This window comes from Erythrolamprus reginae, chromosome 1 (assembly GCF_031021105.1).
Source record: "Erythrolamprus reginae isolate rEryReg1 chromosome 1, rEryReg1.hap1, whole genome shotgun sequence".
Lineage (NCBI taxonomy): Eukaryota > Metazoa > Chordata > Lepidosauria > Squamata > Dipsadidae > Erythrolamprus > Erythrolamprus reginae.
Window position 1 is genome coordinate 394,566,236 of NC_091950.1, and position 18,240 is coordinate 394,584,475.

General features: G+C 42.6%; 1 protein-coding gene across 2 annotated transcripts in view; it reads right to left on the reverse strand.

Annotated features, from left to right (window-relative positions):
- Positions 1-18,240, reverse strand: part of IFT172 (intraflagellar transport 172) — a 57,867-nt gene that overhangs the window by 23,651 nt on the left and 15,976 nt on the right. For both annotated transcript variants that reach the window (XM_070734999.1, XM_070734998.1), the window contains exons 16-29: positions 17,072-17,239; positions 15,098-15,234; positions 14,709-14,816; positions 13,194-13,278; positions 11,933-12,025; positions 10,590-10,667; positions 10,256-10,504; positions 8,119-8,197; positions 4,992-5,112; positions 3,651-3,795; positions 3,482-3,571; positions 1,537-1,634; positions 443-578; positions 255-371 (exon numbers count right to left, since the gene is read on the reverse strand). In XM_070734999.1, coding sequence (XP_070591100.1) covers positions 255-371; positions 443-578; positions 1,537-1,634; positions 3,482-3,571; positions 3,651-3,795; positions 4,992-5,112; positions 8,119-8,197; positions 10,256-10,504; positions 10,590-10,667; positions 11,933-12,025; positions 13,194-13,278; positions 14,709-14,816; positions 15,098-15,234; positions 17,072-17,239 — 1,704 coding nt within the window. The remainder of the gene's footprint in view (positions 1-254; positions 372-442; positions 579-1,536; positions 1,635-3,481; positions 3,572-3,650; positions 3,796-4,991; positions 5,113-8,118; positions 8,198-10,255; positions 10,505-10,589; positions 10,668-11,932; positions 12,026-13,193; positions 13,279-14,708; positions 14,817-15,097; positions 15,235-17,071; positions 17,240-18,240) is intronic.

The window sequence follows — 18,240 nt, forward strand, 5'->3', positions numbered from 1 at the left end:
TCAGTCTCCCTCTTCCTGCTTGTTATACCTCTAACTATGCAGCCAAGCATTCTACTTGCTTTCTCTACTGCCTGACCGCACTGTTCACCCATTTTGAGACTGTCAGAAATTACTACCCTCTTCTGAAGTTTTTGGGTTCCTTTTCTTTTTAAGTATGCTACTTAATGTCCTTCTGGACTACATACTTAGCTCCTATGTTCAGGCTGGAACAGCCCCAGCTGTTGCACCAAAAGGAATTTATATGCTGCTCTTACCCTGTAGGCCTCATCCCACATGTTGTTCACACGATACATGTTTACAGCTGCCTTCCAATCCTTGGCTTCAAGGTAGTGATATTCAGCCTCCTGCAGGTGCCCATCAGCTTCCAGTTCCTAAAAAAAATAAGTCCGATGGTCACCACCGAACCTGCTTTCCTTCTGTTACTTCTCCTCAAATGCTTTACCTTGCCCAAGTGCAAATGTGTATCGCTCAGCAGATCCTTGTGGTATTTGCCCAGCAGACGAATCATCTCATCGTACATCTTGCAATTCTTATACATCGTAATGGCCAAGTCTGGTTCATCCACAGTTATGTAGAGCCTGGAAAAAGCATAACTTGGTACTAAACGCGTTGCATCTCCAAATAAGGATTTCACTTAGAACTATTCATGCCTTCATCACCTCGAGGCTCGACTACTGTAACGCTCTCTACATGGGGCTATCTTTGAAAAGTGTTCGGAAACTTCAGATCGTGCAGAATGCAGCTGCAAGAGCAATCATGGACTTTCCCAAATATGCCCATGTTACACCAACACTCCGCAGTCTGCATTGGTTGCCGATCAGTTTCCGGTCACAATTCAAAGTGTTGGTTATGACCTATAAAGCCCTTCATGGCACCGGACCAGATTATCTCAGGGACTGCCTTCTGCTGCACGAATCCCAGCGACCAGTTAGGTCCCACAGAGTGGGTCTTCTCCGGGTCCCGTCAACCAAACAATGCCGCTTGGTGAGACCCAGTGGAAGAGCCTTCTCTGTGGCGGCCCCGGCCCTCTGGAATCAACTCCCCCCAGAGATTAGAATTGCCCCCACCCTCCTTGGCTTTCGTAAGCTACTTAAAACCCACCTCTGCCGCTAGGCATGGGAGAATTGAGATACTCGTTCCCCCTAGGACCTTACAATTTTATGCATGGTATGTCTGTATGTATGTTTGGTTTTTATAATAATGGGTTTTTAATTGTTCTTAGTATTGGATTATTATTGTATGCTGTCTTGTTATTGCTGTTAGCTGCCCCGAGTCTTCAGAGAGGGGCGGCATACAAATCCAATAAATAAATAAATAAATAAATAAATAAATACCTTGGTGATACATACAACCTAGCGCCCCCCCCCCCCCAAAAAAAAAAAGTTTAGCCTGTGGGATTCACTGAAATGTCCCCAGGACTTCTACATAAAAGTTTGTTTACACCTGTTGGAAGCTTCACTTCTCTTTCTTCCACCAGCCTCTGTTACCAATTCCATTCTTTGGATTTAAAAGATCCAGAGCTGAAACGCCTCTCACCTCTCAGCCTCCTTGTACTTTCCCTGTCGCTCCAGCTCCTGAGCTTGTGTAATGTACAGCACTGATACATCCTCTGGCTTCATACATTTTGATGCCAGCTGCAAAGAGAAGTGGGATCAGGGCCTTAGGGGCGGCACACCAATCTAATAAATAATAATAAAAATAATCTTCCCAGCTTCTTACTCCCTCTGAAGGTTTTTTCCTGCCCCTAAGTCTTTGCAGGTTTGTTTTCATTCCCACTCCCTCTGAAAAAGGCCTTTTCAGCCCTACTGCGGTGCTAACAATTTTCCTGGCTTGCAGTGTTTCTTTTTATTTCTACTCCCTCCAAAGCAGTTTTTCCTGATCTGAGTCCCATGGGATTGGGTGGCATAGAAGTCAAATAAATAAATAAATAAATAAATAAATAAAATCTTTGCGAGCTTGTTTTCATTCCTGCTCTCTCAGCCCTAACAAGGAGTTTTTCAGCCTTAACAAGTGTTGTGGTTAGCTCTGGCCCAGTTCCTGCCCCAAGGAAGTGCAGGTGGATGTGGGGGAAACATCCACATGCTGCAGGCCTGTTTTGCTCCTGATGGAATCTGCCGACAAAACCTCCTCTGACCAAGGAAGCATGAGTGACAGGGAAGAGGGAAGTTTGGCAGACAGCCCAGGAGGAGATCAATCATCTGTATCAACCCTGGATTCTGAACAAGAACTAATGACACATCCACGCATGCGTAGAGTGATGCATAGGAGACAACAACTGAAGGATTATTACAAGAGAAAATGAGGCCACCTGTGGTTGGGTGGGGCTGCTGTAATTAGTGCTACAGATAAAAGTGCAGCTTGGTGTCTTAGCCTCATGGCAGTTTATCTGATTCATTGTTTCGTCAAGATCGTGGTTTTTGTGCTGTTCAAGATTGTGTGTGGACTCTCTGGACTGTAGAATTGGACTCAATTTCCCAGTTATTGGGTGAGCAATTGGATCGCATTTTACCTGTGCCCTGTGTGTATCAGAAAATCCCTTTGACATTTAAAAAGGGAGCTGTTTCTGTTTTTCTGTTTATAAAAACTTTTGGGTTTCCCTATTATCCTGTGGTGTGTGTCTTCCTGGACTAATTACCCTGTAATTACGGGCGGTTGAAACACGCCGGCAGAACAACGAGATGAAATAATGCGCTGAAGCTGAACAGATTAAGGACGCTAGCCAGTTGAATACCCAGTAGGTAGATTACACACACACACACACACACGATTTTCCTCCCTGAAAGTAAGGTGCGTCTTATACTCTTGTGTTTCTTATACTGTACTCCAAAAAGTATTGTAATAGTTCAGAGCTATTCCAGGAGGAAAGGAAAGAAACAATAGGTTTCAAATACAATGAAGATTATTGCAGTTTGACATCAGTAAAATTAAAATCTTTTAATGACCAGTCGGGAGTTATGATGGCCTTGGAAAAGGTGCTTTACAGATCAAAAGCATTTCTGGCCATTGTAAAACGTAAAATGTTACCACATGAACATATCCCAGGCTCTTGGCAACTGGCTGATATTTATGATAGGTTGCAACATCCCTGGGTCCTATCACCAGAAATTTGCTGTGCGCCGTTCACGCAGGCACGCAGCCTCTTATATTAGAAAATGGCATGCGGCAGGTGGAAACTGCTGCGCAGCATTCTTTCATTAAGTGCGTAGCTGCGCAGCCGCGCAACTTAGAGGGAACATTGCTTAGGACTATGTGATTTGCTTAACAATCACCATAAAAACAGTTGTAAAAGTGGATTCAGTCATATGAGTGCCCCAACATATGACCATAGTATGTCAAGGATTATCTGTAATTGTTCCTATATAGATTTCTTGAAGGGTTCTTTGATTGGACAAAGAGCTGGTTGAAAAGTTTACTATGCAGTTTACTATGCTCTTCTGGCAGTCACTGAAGACAAAAGGACATTTTCCTGGAATGTTCTTACCTTATGTGCCTTTTCCCAATGTCCAGCTTGGGTGTACATATCAATGGCATCCTTGATGTGGTCTCCTTTGACATACAGATCCTCTGCTATCTAAAGGGGCAAACAAACAGTTTGTTATTTTTCCATTGTGTCAATGGATGAGTGTGTGGGGAAGAAGAAAATTTTATACCTCATACTCTTGCAAGGCTGCGTAGTGTTGGCCAATTTTGGGGTAATAGTTGGCTGCTGTTTTCCTATCCTGCATGTCAAGAATGTATATAGCTTTCTTCCACTGGCGAGCCCCAATGGCTGCTTCAATGGCCTTGATAGCACACCTGGAAAAGATCACATTTCCTTAAGAGCAGGGCTGCCGGACTCAATTTCATTGAGGGCCCCATCGGGGTTGTGCTTGACCTCGAGGGCGGGGGCAGTGGCCAAAGGGGGACTTGATGTCACTTGTGTTAGGAGCACCTGTGGTGGCCCATGTGCTCTGCCAGCGAAAACGGGCTCCCAATCTCTGTTTTCAGATGGCACACAGCCTCCTGCAGCCTTCTGCCAGTAAAAATGGAGCTTGGGAGGGCTGCATTCACTGGCAGAGGGTTGCAGGAGGCTGTCCTACACGAAAACAGATAGCCGGGGTGGGGCAGCAGGTAGAGTGCTGTACTGCAGGCCACTGAAGCTGACTGTAGATCTGTAGTTTAAATCTCATCACCGGCTCAAGGTTGACTCAGCCTTCCATCCTTCTGAGGTGGGTAAAATGAGGACCCGGATTGTGGGGGCAATACGCTGGCTCTGTTAAAAAGTGCTATTGCTAAATGTGTTGTAAGCCGCTCTGGGTCTAAGGAGAAGGGCGGCATAAAAATCGAATAAATAAAATAAAAATAAATAAAAATAAAATGGAGATTGGGAGTCCACGTTCGCTAGCAAAGGCACTGCTGGACGTTCTTTCCCTGTTCCTTGGCCAGTCCCGTGGGCCAGATCTAAGTACTGCCAAGTTCCAGGGATGCATTGGGACGAACAGCTCGAACACAGCAGTTGTGGCGAACAATTTTTTTAAATCCACAGTCTCTGGCACATTCTAACAATCAATAGGTCCGAAAGAAATGTTGTCTGCAGCAAAGGCTCAATGCTCCTGCCCACAATTTAAATGTTTCCACGCCCCACCCCAAAACTCCACCTCCTCCCTGTGTCACTCCAGAAAATCAGGATATATTAAAGACTGTGTTGGTGCAAACACCCCAAGATGTCCACCGGCCAGCTGAGTGATTGTCGTCTCCATTAGAAGTGCCAGCAGCATCTTCCGGGTCACAGCAGAAACGTCACAGCAGGAGCAACAAGGGATTTTTTCCCAGCCCGAATGGCAGCCCGATCTGGCCCAGGGGCCTTGAGTTTGACACTCCTGCCCTTAGAGCAAGGCTGCCACAGGACTCACCCCTGATCCTGGGTGCCAGTTGAACATAAAACTTTCAAGGTACCAGTAGCTACAAGAAAAGTAGCCCCAAAGAGTCTCGCCAGTATGCCCTCCACAGACCTGGCCTCAATGTAGTGGTTGATAGCTGCATCTAGCTGCTTCTGTTGTACAAGGTGGTCTCCCCAGCCCTCCTCCAGCTTTACCACTTCTGCTGGAAAAACTGAACGAGAAAGTTCTACAGCTGCCGGGAAAGAAAAAACAAAGAGCAGGTAAGATGAATTAAAGTGACCAGATCTGGGATAAGCAAGTCTCTTAAGAAGTATGCAGAACCTAAACCTGCCAATCCAAGAATTAGAAGGGGAAACAGTGTAAATAATAATAATACCAAAAGAGTAGTAGATGTTTGGAACAAACTTCCAGCAGATGTGGTTGGCAAATCCACAATAACTGAATTTAAATATGCCTGGGATAAACAGAAATCTACCCTAAGATAAAAATACAGAAAATAGTATAAGGGCAGACTAGATGGACCATGAGGTCTTTTTCTGCCATCAATCTTCTATGTTTTCTAATAATAATTAATAATAATAATTATTTAATAGATTTGTATGCCGCCCCTCTCCGAAGACTCGGGGCAGCTCACAACAATAATAAAAACAGTGTAACATTGAAACAAATCTAATAATAAAAAAGATATATAAAAACCCCAAGATTAAAATCATACAACACATACATACCAAACATTAAATATAAAAGCCTGGGGGAGATGTCTCAAATAACCCTTTTCTAAATATCTCTTCCCTTTTTACTTTTTGGGTATTATTCTTTTTATCTTTTTTCTCCAACTTAAAAACATACATAATTGAAAACACATACAGTACCATCAATGCTTAACATATATAGATAAGAACACATATATCATCAATGCCTAACTGTATACTTATCTTATGTAGAAAATTAATAAAATATCCTTAATTCATTTCAACAATATTTATATCCAACAACTTAGCTAATAAAAGTGAAAAGTTTATATAAAAGAAAAATATTATTTAAAAGAAACTAGTTTTAGCTTAGAAGAAGAAAAGTAAGAAAAAAGAAGAAAAAACATTGCACAAATTTTCTCCAATTCTAGCCTTCTAACCTTCATGTTCTTAAATCTTAAACTCCTAAAATACAGGAAATAGTAAAAGGGCAGACTAGATGGACCATGGGGTCTTTTTCTGCCATCAGTCTTCTATGTTTCTATGTTTCTAACTCCTCTAAGTCTGTGTTACATAATTATCTAATGCTGTCTCCCTTTGTCTTTTTGTCAGACAAGTTTCCACAATTATATTTCTAATTCCTCTACATTACTTTCAAAATAATTGTTTTATCTATTTTTATTTTCAATCCATTCATAAATTTCCCCTCAGATTTTATAAAATTCCAAATCTTCTTTATCTTTAGATTAGATTAGATTAGATTTATTGGATTTATATGCCGCCCCTCTCCGCAAACTCGGGGCGGCTCACAACAAAGTAAAAACAATACATAATAGCAAATCCAATACCCACCAATCCAATTACAATGTTAAGCTAAAAAATGCATAAAAAAACAACCCCAGAATATTAAAAAAACAAGCACACAATCAATCTAACACCAAAACAACATGGGCAAGGGGGAGATGTTTCAGTTCCCCCATGCCTGACGGCAGAGGTGGGTTTTAAGGAGTTTGCGAAAGGCAAGGAGGGTGGGGGCAATCCTAATCTCAGGGGGGAGCTGGTTCCAGAGGGTCGGAGCCGCCACAGAGAAGGCTCTTCCCCTGGGTCCGCCAGACGACATTGTTTAGTCGACGGGACCCAGAGAAGGCCAACTCTGTGGGACCGAACCGGTCACTGGGATTCGTGCAGCAGAAGGCGGTCCCGAAGATATTCTGGTCCGGTGCCATGAAGGGCTTTAATTTTCATAGTAAACCTAGTCATTTCAGCACAATCCATAATCTTCCTTAGTACTTCTCTTTCTGTTGGTATTCTATTTAACTTCCAATTTTGTGAATATACAATTCTAGCAGCAGTCACTACATGAACAATTAAATATGCTTCTTTATTACATTTCTCTGGTAATATCTCTAACAAAAATATTTCAAGTTTCCACTCAACACTCTGTTCCCTTTTTACTTTTTGAGGGCTTTTTTTTAACCATAAACAAAATTTGCTATATAAGTAGTCCTCACTTAGTGATTGTCTTAATGATCAAAGTTACAACGGTGCTAAAACAATGTTGTAACCTCCCATTTACGACCTTCATGTTGTCTCCCTGCACTTATTTCCACTTGCTTTTTTATCTCCTACTGTTGTAATCATAGGTTTTTAGGCACTGAACTTTAGGAATGGAATATTACTGGAGGGTGATGTTTTAGCCTAATTGGGTGCTGAATAAAACCTTATTCTTCCTCTATAGAAAGGGAGCAAGAGTCCAGGCTGAGTAAGCATCCTGCAGAATCCATGACCACATGGAAAATAATTAACTTGATATACAGCATGAAGAAAACGTATAGCTAACTTCCATATAAGGAAATATATAACTTACTCTCATTCCTTTGCTAAACACACAATCCAGGAAAAGGCAAAGAATGGAGCTTCCATTAATTATCTATAGGGAAGTCACGAGGAGGCTGCCTTATACAGCGCATGAGTGAATGGTAGTTGGGGGATGGCTTAACGTATGTGGCGTTCGCGAATTGGTTATTCTGTACCACATGTCAGGAAAAGTGAAATACAATAAAAGGAGCGATCTTGATTCAAACGAGGTCGTCTCATTGAGAAAATTCTCTTCGTTGCTTCATTTTGATGTGGCATTCATGGCATCCTGTGCCTCCCTAGAGGTCGACCCACTGGGAGAGGGCAGTTTGCCTTCATTTGGTGACCCTTTCGACGTGATCCAGATAAAGGACACGTTTCCTGGTTCGTCCTGACTCACCAAAATATCCTCAAGGAGAAAGAAGATATTCGGTTGAAGGACCCAGCAAGGCGCAAAGGAAGGTTGAAGTAAAATTATAAATGTTCTCACAGTCACATGATTTTTCATTTAGTGACTGCTTCAATAACTTGAGTTGCTGGTTCCAATTGCGGTTGCTAAAAGAGGATTCCCTGTAAATGACTTTGTTCTGCCTTCTGATATTAAAACTTCTCAATAAACACTCAAAACAAAATGTAGAAAATGTAACATTTGGGAACTTGTAGTCAAGGAGCCTCCCTCCCTCCCTTACCTTTCAGAAATGAGTTGCCCTTGCGGTAGCACTCCAGTGCTCTTTGGGGGTTCCGGATTTTTTCAAAGAGTTCCCCGGCCTGAAAAAGGGGAGAAATGCATCGTCTGAAAAACGGCCCAACATAAGCATAAAAATCGAACAAATAAATAAATAATAAATAAATAAATTTTCAAAGGCAGATCAGAATACAGAAGTATTCTGTAAGCAAAGTGAGATCTATCAATCTCCCTCGTGCTATCAGATGACCCAACTGACTCCCTACATCGCTGTAATTCCCGCTATATAGAGCGCTGGTGAGACCACATTTGGAATACTGTGTTGACAAAATTGAACGGGTCTAAAGACGGGCTACAAGAATGGTGGAAGGTCTTAAGCATAAAACGTATCAGGAAAGACTTCATGGACTCAGTCTGTATAGTCTGGAGGACAGAAGGGAAAGGGGGGACATGATCAAAATATTTAAATATGTTAAAGGGTTAAATAAGGTTCAGGGGAGAAGTGTTTTCAATAGGAAAGTGAACACAAGAACAAGGGGGCACAATCTGAGGTTAGTTGGGGGAAAGATTAGAAGTAATGTGAGAAAATATTATTTTACTGAAAGAGTACTAGATACTTGGAACAAACTTCCAGCAGATGTGGTCGGTAAATCCACAGTAACTGAATTTAAACATGCCTGAGATAAACATAGATCCATCCTAAGATAAAATACAAGAAATAGTATAAGGGCAGACTAGATGGACCCTGAGATCTTTTTCTGCTGTCAATCTTCTATTCCATCCTCATCCTCATTGTCATATATATATCCTTTTTCTTTCAGTCACTAAAAGCAATAAACATGTTTATTGTGAGCCCCATTCCCTTCCCAACTGTGCCTACCACTCTTACATAGTCTCATCTTACTGCTCACAGCTGTGTAAGTTATCATCGATGGCAGGAGTAGGCAAAGTTGGCTCTTCTATGAGATGTGGACTTCAATTCCCAGAATTCATGAACTAGCATGATTGACTCAGGAATTCTGGGAATTGAAGTCCACAAGTCATAGAAGAGTCAACTTTGCCTAGCCTTGATCTGTGGCCTAGGTAACATTGGGAAGATCTGCCAAGATGCTTGGCATTTTTTTAAAAGCAGGGATAGGGAACGTTGTCTTTCTATGACTTGTGGACTTCAACTCCCAGAATTCCTGAGCCAACCATGCTAGCTCAGGAATTCTGGGAGTTGAAGTCCACATGTCATAGAAGAGACAACATTCCCTACCCCTGCTTTAAAACAATGAGCCAGGGTGATACAGTGGTTGGAGTGCGAAGCACTACAGGCTACTTCAGCGTTGGTTATGACCTTTAAAGCCCTACATGGCATTGGACCAGAATACCTCCGGAACCGCCTGCTACCGCACAAATCCCAGTGACCGATAAGGTCCCACAGAGTTGGCCTTCTCCGGGTCCTGTTGACTAAACAATGTTGTTTGGCGGGCCCCAGGGGAAGAGCCTTCTCTGTGGCGGCCCCGGCCCTCTGGAATCAACTCCCCCCGGAGATTAGAACTGCCCCCACCCACCTTGTCTTTCGTAAACTACTCAAGACCCACCTATACCGCCAGGCATGGGGGAGTTGAGACACCTTTCCCCCAGGCTCTTTATATTTTATGTTTGGTATGTATGTGTTGTTTGGTTTTTAAATATGATAGGGTTTTATATGCTTCTTTTTAATATTAGATTTGTTTCGCTATAATATTGTTTTTTTAATTGTTGTGAGCTGCCCCGAGTCTTCGGAGAGGGGCGGCATACAAATCTAATAAATTATTATTATTATTATTAACTGCTAGTTGAAGTTCAGCAGTTCAGATTTCACCACCGGTTCAAAGTTGACTCAGCCTTTCAGCCTTCCAAGATGGATAAAATGAGGATCCAGATTGTCAGGGTCAATATGCTGATTCTTTAAACCGTTCAGAGAGGGCTGTAAAAGCACAATGAAGCTGTATATAAGTCTAAATGCTATTGCTATCAACTACAGCCCTGAAGAAAATACAAGGAAGGTTACAAGCACACCCCACCATTGCCCCTGAGTGATGCATGTCTCCTTCAACATAATTAAGGAGGCTGTATATTAAACTGAACCTTCTGAAGTGTAATAGATGCCTCACCTGCTCAAAAAGCTCTCCTCGAACGAGGGCTGTAGCAATACGATTGATGAGATCAGTATTAGCCAGAAGCTCCTCTCGGTCCATGGTCAGCTGGGCTGCTTTCGCCGGCAGCCCAGCCTTCAGGTAGAGGCCAATGGCTGCTTGCAAGTCCCCTTGCATCTCCTGCACCTCAGCAGCCCGCTCCTCCTGCTGGGTCTGCAGCAGCCACTCGTAATAGCTTTGACGCAATTTTTCTAAGGCAGGATGGTTCTGAGAGGGAGAAAGAGAACAACAGAGGAGGGATGCCACACTGTCCCAGAAACCCGTGGCCTTAAGTCTTCAGTGCCTGGCTTACTTTTGCCTCTGCCACTGAGATACATTCATCCCACATGTGAAGCTCTTGATACATCTCCATGGCCTCCTCCACAGCATTCTACAAGAAGGGAAATAATGACTTAGGACAGGGATGGCAAATCTTATTTCCCTTGGGTGCTGAAAGAGCGTGTATCATCATCATCATCATCATCATCATCATCATCATCATTATTATTACTATTTATTAGATTTGTATGCCGCTCCTCTCCGTAGACTCAGGGCGGCTTACAGCAATGATAAAAACAATATATAATGACAAATCTAATAGTTAGAATCTAAAATAACAATAATACATTTTAAAAGTCTAAAAAACAAGAAACCCCAATATATATTTTAAAAAAACATACATACAGTCATATCATACACAAAGAACTGCATAGGCAGGGGGAGATGTTTCAGTTCCCCCACGCCTGGCAACAGAGGTGGGTTTTAAGGAGTTTACAAAAGGCAAGGAGGGTGGGGGCAGTTCTAATCTCTGGAGGGAGCTGATTCCAGAGGGTCGGAGCCGCCACAGAGAAGGCTCTTCCTCTGGGTCCCGCCAAACGACATTGTTTAGTTGATGGGACCCGGAGGAGACCAACTCTGTGGGACCTAACCGGTCGCTGGGATTCGTGCGGCAGAAGGCGGTTTCGTAGATACCCTGGTCTGGTGCCATGAAGGGCTTTATAGGTGATGACCAACACTTTGAATTGTGACCGGAAACTGATCGGCAACCAATGCAGACTGCGGAGTGTTGGAGTAACATGGGCATATTTTGGAAAGCCCATGATTGCTCTCACAGCTGCATTCTGCACGATCTGAAGTTTCCGAACACTCTTCAAAGGTAGCCCCATGTAAAGAGCGTTACAGTAGTCGAGCCTCGAGGTGATGAGGACATGAGTGACTGTGAGCAGTGACTCCCGGTTCAAATAGGGCCGCAACTGGTGTACCAAGCGAACCTGGGCAAACGCCCCCCTCACCACAGCTGAAAGATGGTTCTCTAATGTGAGCTGTGGATCGAGAAGTTGCTATCGCGCATGTGCGAGAACTCACACCCATAATTCAATGCCAGGAGAGGGTAAAAATGCCCTCCCCCCAACCCCCAGAGGCTCTCTGGAAGCCAAAAACACCTTCTCAGAGCCTCTGTGTAAGACAAAAATCAGTTGGCCAGCAGACACATGCATGTTGGAGCTGAGCTAGGGCAATGGCTAGTGTGCCAGCAGATATGGCTCCGCGTGCCACTGTGGCGCCCATGCCATAAGTTCGCCATCAATGACAGGAGAATACAGAGAGGTGTAAGGGCCGCAAGTTTTCAAAATAAACGATCCCTGCTCCCAGGCTCACCTGCTCCAGAAAGATCATCTCTGCCAGCTTGTAGTTTTTTTCTAACATAGCCAGGCGGACCCGGACCTGATAAAAGTCTGTGGCATCCCCTCCCTGAAGTGAGCAATTAAACAGAGGAGGAAATGTCATTCTCAAACAGTGGGGAAAAATAGATGTGCCCCCTCCAACTCCATCCATGTACGTTAAGCACCCGCCAAGTGCAAGGAAAACCCAGATGAGACAAGTGCCCTATTGGATGTGCCCTATTTTCCTTTTTGAGGCAATAGTTCCTAGATATTTTTGCCTTTAAAGTATTCTTTTTTGGGGGGGCGGAGGGGTGTTACATTTTTTTCCCCTCCACCATACAATAAAAACATACTCTGCTCAAAAAAATAAAGGGAACACTCAACTAACACATCTTAGATCTGAATGAAATATTCTCATTGAATACTTTGTTCTGTACAAAGTTGAATGTGCACAACAGCATGTGGAATTGATTGTCAATCAGGGTTGCTTCCTAAGTGGACAGTTTGATTTCAAAGAAGTTTGATTTACTTGGAGCTATATTTTGTTGTTTAAGGGTTCCCTTTATTTTTTTGAGCAGTGTACATAAGTAAAACCACATGCTCCGTGCCTGGGATTATCTATATATGAAATTTTCTTACCTAATGAAAAATAAAAAAAGTAAACTATCAGGAGCATCTCTACTTTGTTTTAATATTTAAACAACCATATCCCCATCCTTCCAAAATCTAAGCTCATTAATTAAAAAAACAATTAACTACAAAAATCAAAATTACCAATGTCTATTTATCCTTATAGCATTTTCTTATCGCCTAAAACAAAAATTCCATCGCTCCGGACAGAATTACTTTAAAGTAATCTTAATATATGTACCATGTTTCCCCGAAAATAAGACCCTGTCTTATATAGTTTTTGAAATATAAGACCTGAAATAAGAGCTTGACCTTACTGTCATGCACTCAAAATCCCAATTGGGCTTATTATCAGGGGATGTCTTATTTTGGGGCAAACACCAAAAAGCCAAACACTGAAATAAACACTGATGAGCAATGTAAACAATACAATTAATCTTTGGGAAAGGTAGATTTATGGTAGCAACGTGACTAAAAGGTTCTTTGGCCCACCCCAGACCTCTACCTGTACCTCCCCAATCTGGGGAATCCTGATTGAAGGAAAAGGGAATTGCAGCATTATGGATAGGGAAACCTAGGAGATAGGAGAATGAAAAGAACAAAAGCAAGCTCTGCCTTTCACTCACATATTCCTTGGCTACTTGGTCCGCAATCTCATTTGTTTCATGGAGAAATCGAGCCTTAGATACTTGTCCAAGAGCGGCAAAACACCTAGAAGAAAATATTACTAGGGTTTATTTTATTTTATTTTATAAATTTTACTTACCGGTATTTTCAGTTTTATAAGGACACCCAACTCAGGACAGGATGAGTCTGGGTGATGCACAACAAAAAATACATAGATACAAACAGGAAATAATCAATGTATAAATTCAAAGAGGTGCAGGTTTTGTGGTCTAAAGTGGATAGGAAGCAGAATAAAATGTCTACCAGTTTCATAACTGATCTAAAAGAGATTTGTAAAAATATAACTAGTAAAAAGGTGAGCAAGCAAGATTCTTAACAAGCAGAAATGACAATCCAGTCAAGGTATTTCATGAAAGATGGCAGACTGAATCAAAAAGACTTCCTTGGTTTAAGGGGATTGCTCTGAGTGACCCTGTGGGAGAATCAGATTCTTTGGCAGCGATGTCAAACTCAAGGCCTGCGAGCGAGATAGCTCTGGCCCATTGGGGCCGCTCTGGAAACAGCAGACTGGCCCACCATGCTTCTGCCAGCGAAATTGGGCTCCCATCTGCTCCCCCCGAGCTCCATTTTGGCAGATGGTTGCAGGAGGCTGTCCTGGCCAAAAAGGGAGATTGGGAGCCCCTTTTTGCTGGTAGAGTACAGTGTTCCCTCGATTTTTGCGGGTTCGAACTTCACGAAAAGTCTATACCACGGTTTTTCAAAAATATTAATTAAAAAATACTTTGCGGGTTTTTTTCCTATACCACAGTTTTTCCCGCCCGATGACGTCATATGCCATCGCCAAACTTTCATCCGACTTTAATAAATATTTTTTTAATAAACTTTAATAAATAAACATGGTGAGTAATGATCTAAATGGTTGCTAAGGGAATGGGAAATTGCACTTTAGGGGTTTAAAGTGTTAAGGGAAGGCTTGTGATACTGTTCATAGCCAAAAATAGTGTATTTACTTCCGCATCTCTACTTTGCGGAAATTCGACTTTCGCGGGCAGTCTTGAAACGCATCATCCGCGGAAATCGAGGGAACACTGTACTCGGGCCGCCACAGGTGCCCGACAACTGATGTCAAGCTGCCCCCCCTCCCCCAGCCCACCCATCCCCCCTGACATCAAACACAACCCTGATGCGACCCTCAATGAAATCGAATTTTGACATCCCTGATCTATGGTATCAAAAAAGCAGGAGTCTGTCACCATCTTTTTCAAATTTTTTTATAACTTGTATCCATATAACCAATTTGTCTTATACCAACACCTCCTCTTCACCCCAATTTAAATCCCACATCAGTCTAGCCACTATCCATCTCAGGAGCTGAAATGGAATGCAGCTGATAAAAGCTTGTGCCTTTTTAGAAAACGTGTTTGTCCGAAACCAGATTCTTGATTCTTTGGCTAACATTGCCAGATTAGCTCTATCAGATGCTTTTGGGGAGCTTGCCGGATCAAATCACTCACCTTTCAGCAATATGCAGTTGTTTGGCCTCCAATGCTAGTCGACTTAGTGTCTTCCACATGGCCTCTGTCTCAGCAGACATCTCCAATGTTTCTAAGAAAGCTACAGCTCTAAAAGCAGAAAGCAAAGGGGCTGAGTACCAGTCATTCATGGCAATGGGACACTGAGCAATTAAGAATGAGGAATCAGATTTTCTTCAAACTCTCTGTATACCCCCATCCAGGCTTCACATGCAAGGGAAGATTCCTCCCTTCAAAAGGAAGGATGGACTGACTTTGCTTGCTCATGGAATCCCCACCAAAGCTTTCCAGAGGTATTGCTTGGTGGCTGGTTCCAGATTCTCACCTGGCTTGAAATTTAAACCTCTCTGGAATCCTTTTCAGACTCTCACCTGTGGTAGTCACCATCATCAATTGCTGTGCCAAACTCAATGAGCCCCTCATCCAGAGTGTAGGACACGGTATTTACACCTTCAGTCACAATCACCTCTGTCTTCCCATTGCTCCTCTCCAAGTCCACAATATCACCCTGCAGGAGCCAATTTTTTTAGACTTAGTTATTTCCCCACATTATACTACTTGCCTTTTTACAAAAAATAAAATGTGCTCAATGCTCAAAGTGCCGACCACTAGACAACATTCATACCCCTCCACCAAGATTGGGGCATATTTTCTGTATATCATTTTAACTCAAGAGAGCTAGTGCAGTCAGATGGGGCACGATTGATGGATTGACTAAATGGTAGGAAAATGAGATATTAGTAGAGGTACAAGAAATGGAAAATATAGTAGAAGATATAAGGAAAATTAAAAATACAAGAATCAGGGAAATGAGAAGGAAAATATTACATAAGTGGTATTTCACTCCCGTTCAATTTGCACATTTTCAGCAGAATGTCAGGGGGAATTGTTGGCATGGTTGTCAAGACAAAGGAGTGTTTATGCATATGTTTTGGGAATGCCCGATAGTGCAGGAATTTTGGCAAAAAGTGAAAGAGGATATCAATAGAATGTTAAATATACAATGGACAATTACTAAGGAAATGGCAGTACTAGTAAAAAGTAATGCGATGGGAGAATTTAGAGAAATAAAAAAAGCAGCAATAGAAAGCGCTCAGGCAGTAATAGTTCTGGGTTGGAAGGATGCGACAAAATGGACAATGCAAAATTGGTATAGGTACATGGTGGACCATATTCAATTTGAAATTATGGAAAAAAGGATAAATTTGGATAATGAAACTGAGTTGGGACAGCTGATGGGACGGTGGGACAAGGTAAGACGATATATGACGAGCAGAATCCGAGACCAAGCTACAAGAAATAAATTGGAATCACTCTATAATATGTAAACAGATATATTGCTCTTGGGTTAAGTGGTTTATACAAGAAATACCCCCAAATTGGTGGTGAGGAATGTGTGTATGTCGGGGTGGTGGGCACAATTCACTACGCACTGTTTTATGTTGTGTGATGTTAAATTGTTAAAAATCAATAAAAAATATTTAAACAAAAAAAGGGGAAAAAAAGAGCAATACAGTGGTCCCTCGATTTTCGCGGGTTTGAACTTCGCGAAACGGCTATAGTTTTTCAAAAATATTAATTAAAAAATACTTTGCATCCCCCCCCCATACCACGGTTTTCCCTGCCCGATGACATCATACGTCATCGCCAAACTTTCGTCCGCCTTTAATAAATATTTTCTTTAATAAACTTTAATAAATAAACATGGTGAATAATAATCTAAATGGTTGCTAAGGGAATGAGAAATTGCAGTTTAGGGGTTTAAAGTGTTAAGGGAAGGCTTGTGATACTGTTCATAGCCAAAAATAGTATATTTACTTCTGCATCTCTACTTCGCGGAAATTGAACTTTCGCGGGCGGTCTCGGAACGCATCCCCCGTGAAAATCAAGGGAACACTGTATATCTATTTACAGATTATAAAGTAATTTTAATTTATTCTTTATACCTTGGTCTCAAATTCTACTAACCATGTATCCTCTTACTTTGTCCCATCGTCCCATCAGTTCCCGCAGATCAGTTTCATTGGCCGAATTCATCCTCTTATCCATAATCTCAAACTGAATATGATCCACCATGATCCGATACCAATTTTGTATTGTCCATTTTGTCGCATCCTTCCAGCCTAGAACTATTACCGCTTGAGCGCTTTCTATCGCTGCTTCTTTTATTTCTCTAAATTCTCCCATCTCATTCCTTTTCACGCTAAACTATTTGCCAAGCTAGCACTTGTCTTCCCTTCACCAGCTGAGAGATTACGACCATCACAAACTCCAGCTAATCTTTACCAACTAAGCGCTTAAGCCAGATGCTGGTCTGATACCAGCTGGTGGAGAGCAAATATTACCTTCATGGGGAACATGGTCACTCGTTCTGGTGTATCAATATTGTACCATACACAGAGACTGTTTCGGTTCTGGGCTACCACCACGTCACTCCCTGGAACCCATTGCACATAGGAACAGTAGCTAAGGATGGTGGTCTTTACAGCATTGTCAATGTCATAGAGATGCAGCTGAGAATTATAACAGGTGAGGGGGATGGAAGAAAAGAAACACAACATCAACAGAGACATGTTTTTCATGTTATCATCCTTTTTTCCTTCCATTCAGGGTCCCTACACAACATACAAGGGCCGCCCAGAAAGAAATGCACCACATTTTTTTTTCTCAGCCTACAGTAATGGTACGAATGCGAAACTTTAGATATACAGTAATACCTCATGATACGAACTTAATTGGTGCAAGGAGGTTCGTATGACAAAAGGTTCGTAAGACGAAACATTGTTTCCCATAGGAAACAATGTAAAGTCAATTAATCCGTGCAACCAAAAAACCCCCGCAAAAAAACAGCTTTTGGCGACTGCTGGGAAGCGGCGCGGCTGTTTTAAAAGGTGACAGTCGGCCTGGGGGGCTTCCCAGCACCCCCGGGGGGGTGCTGGGAAGCCCCCCAGGCCGGCTGCGACCTTTTAAAACAGCCGCGCCGCTTCCCAGCTGTCTCCTGAAGCCGAACGCCAAAGCCGAACTTCCGCGTTCGGCTTCGGGAGACAGCTGGGAAGCGGCGCGGCTGTTTTAAAAGGTGACAGCCGGGCTGGGGGGCTTCCCAGCAACCTCCCGAACCGAACCCGGGTTCAGAAAATTTTTGCCTCTTCTTACGAACTTTGTTCGAGTTACGAACCGGCGTTCGGGAGGCTTCTGGGAAGCCCCGCCGCCCGGCTGTCACCTTTTAAAACAGCTGCGCCGCTTCCCAGCAGTCTCCGAACGCCGGTTCGTAACTCGAAAAAAGTTTGTAAGAAGAGGCAAAAATTTTCTGAACCCCGGGTTCGTATCACGAGTTGTTCGTAAGACGAGGGGTTCGTATCTTGAGGTACCACTGTACATTATTTGAATTGTCAAGAGTTCGTGTGTAAATTTTGTGTTTCTTCAGACAGATAGTGTAAAAATAGGGAGTGTAGAAGAAAGATCATTCTTCCTTGTATGTAAGTTTCACTGTGTTCAATAAATAATTGTTGAAGAA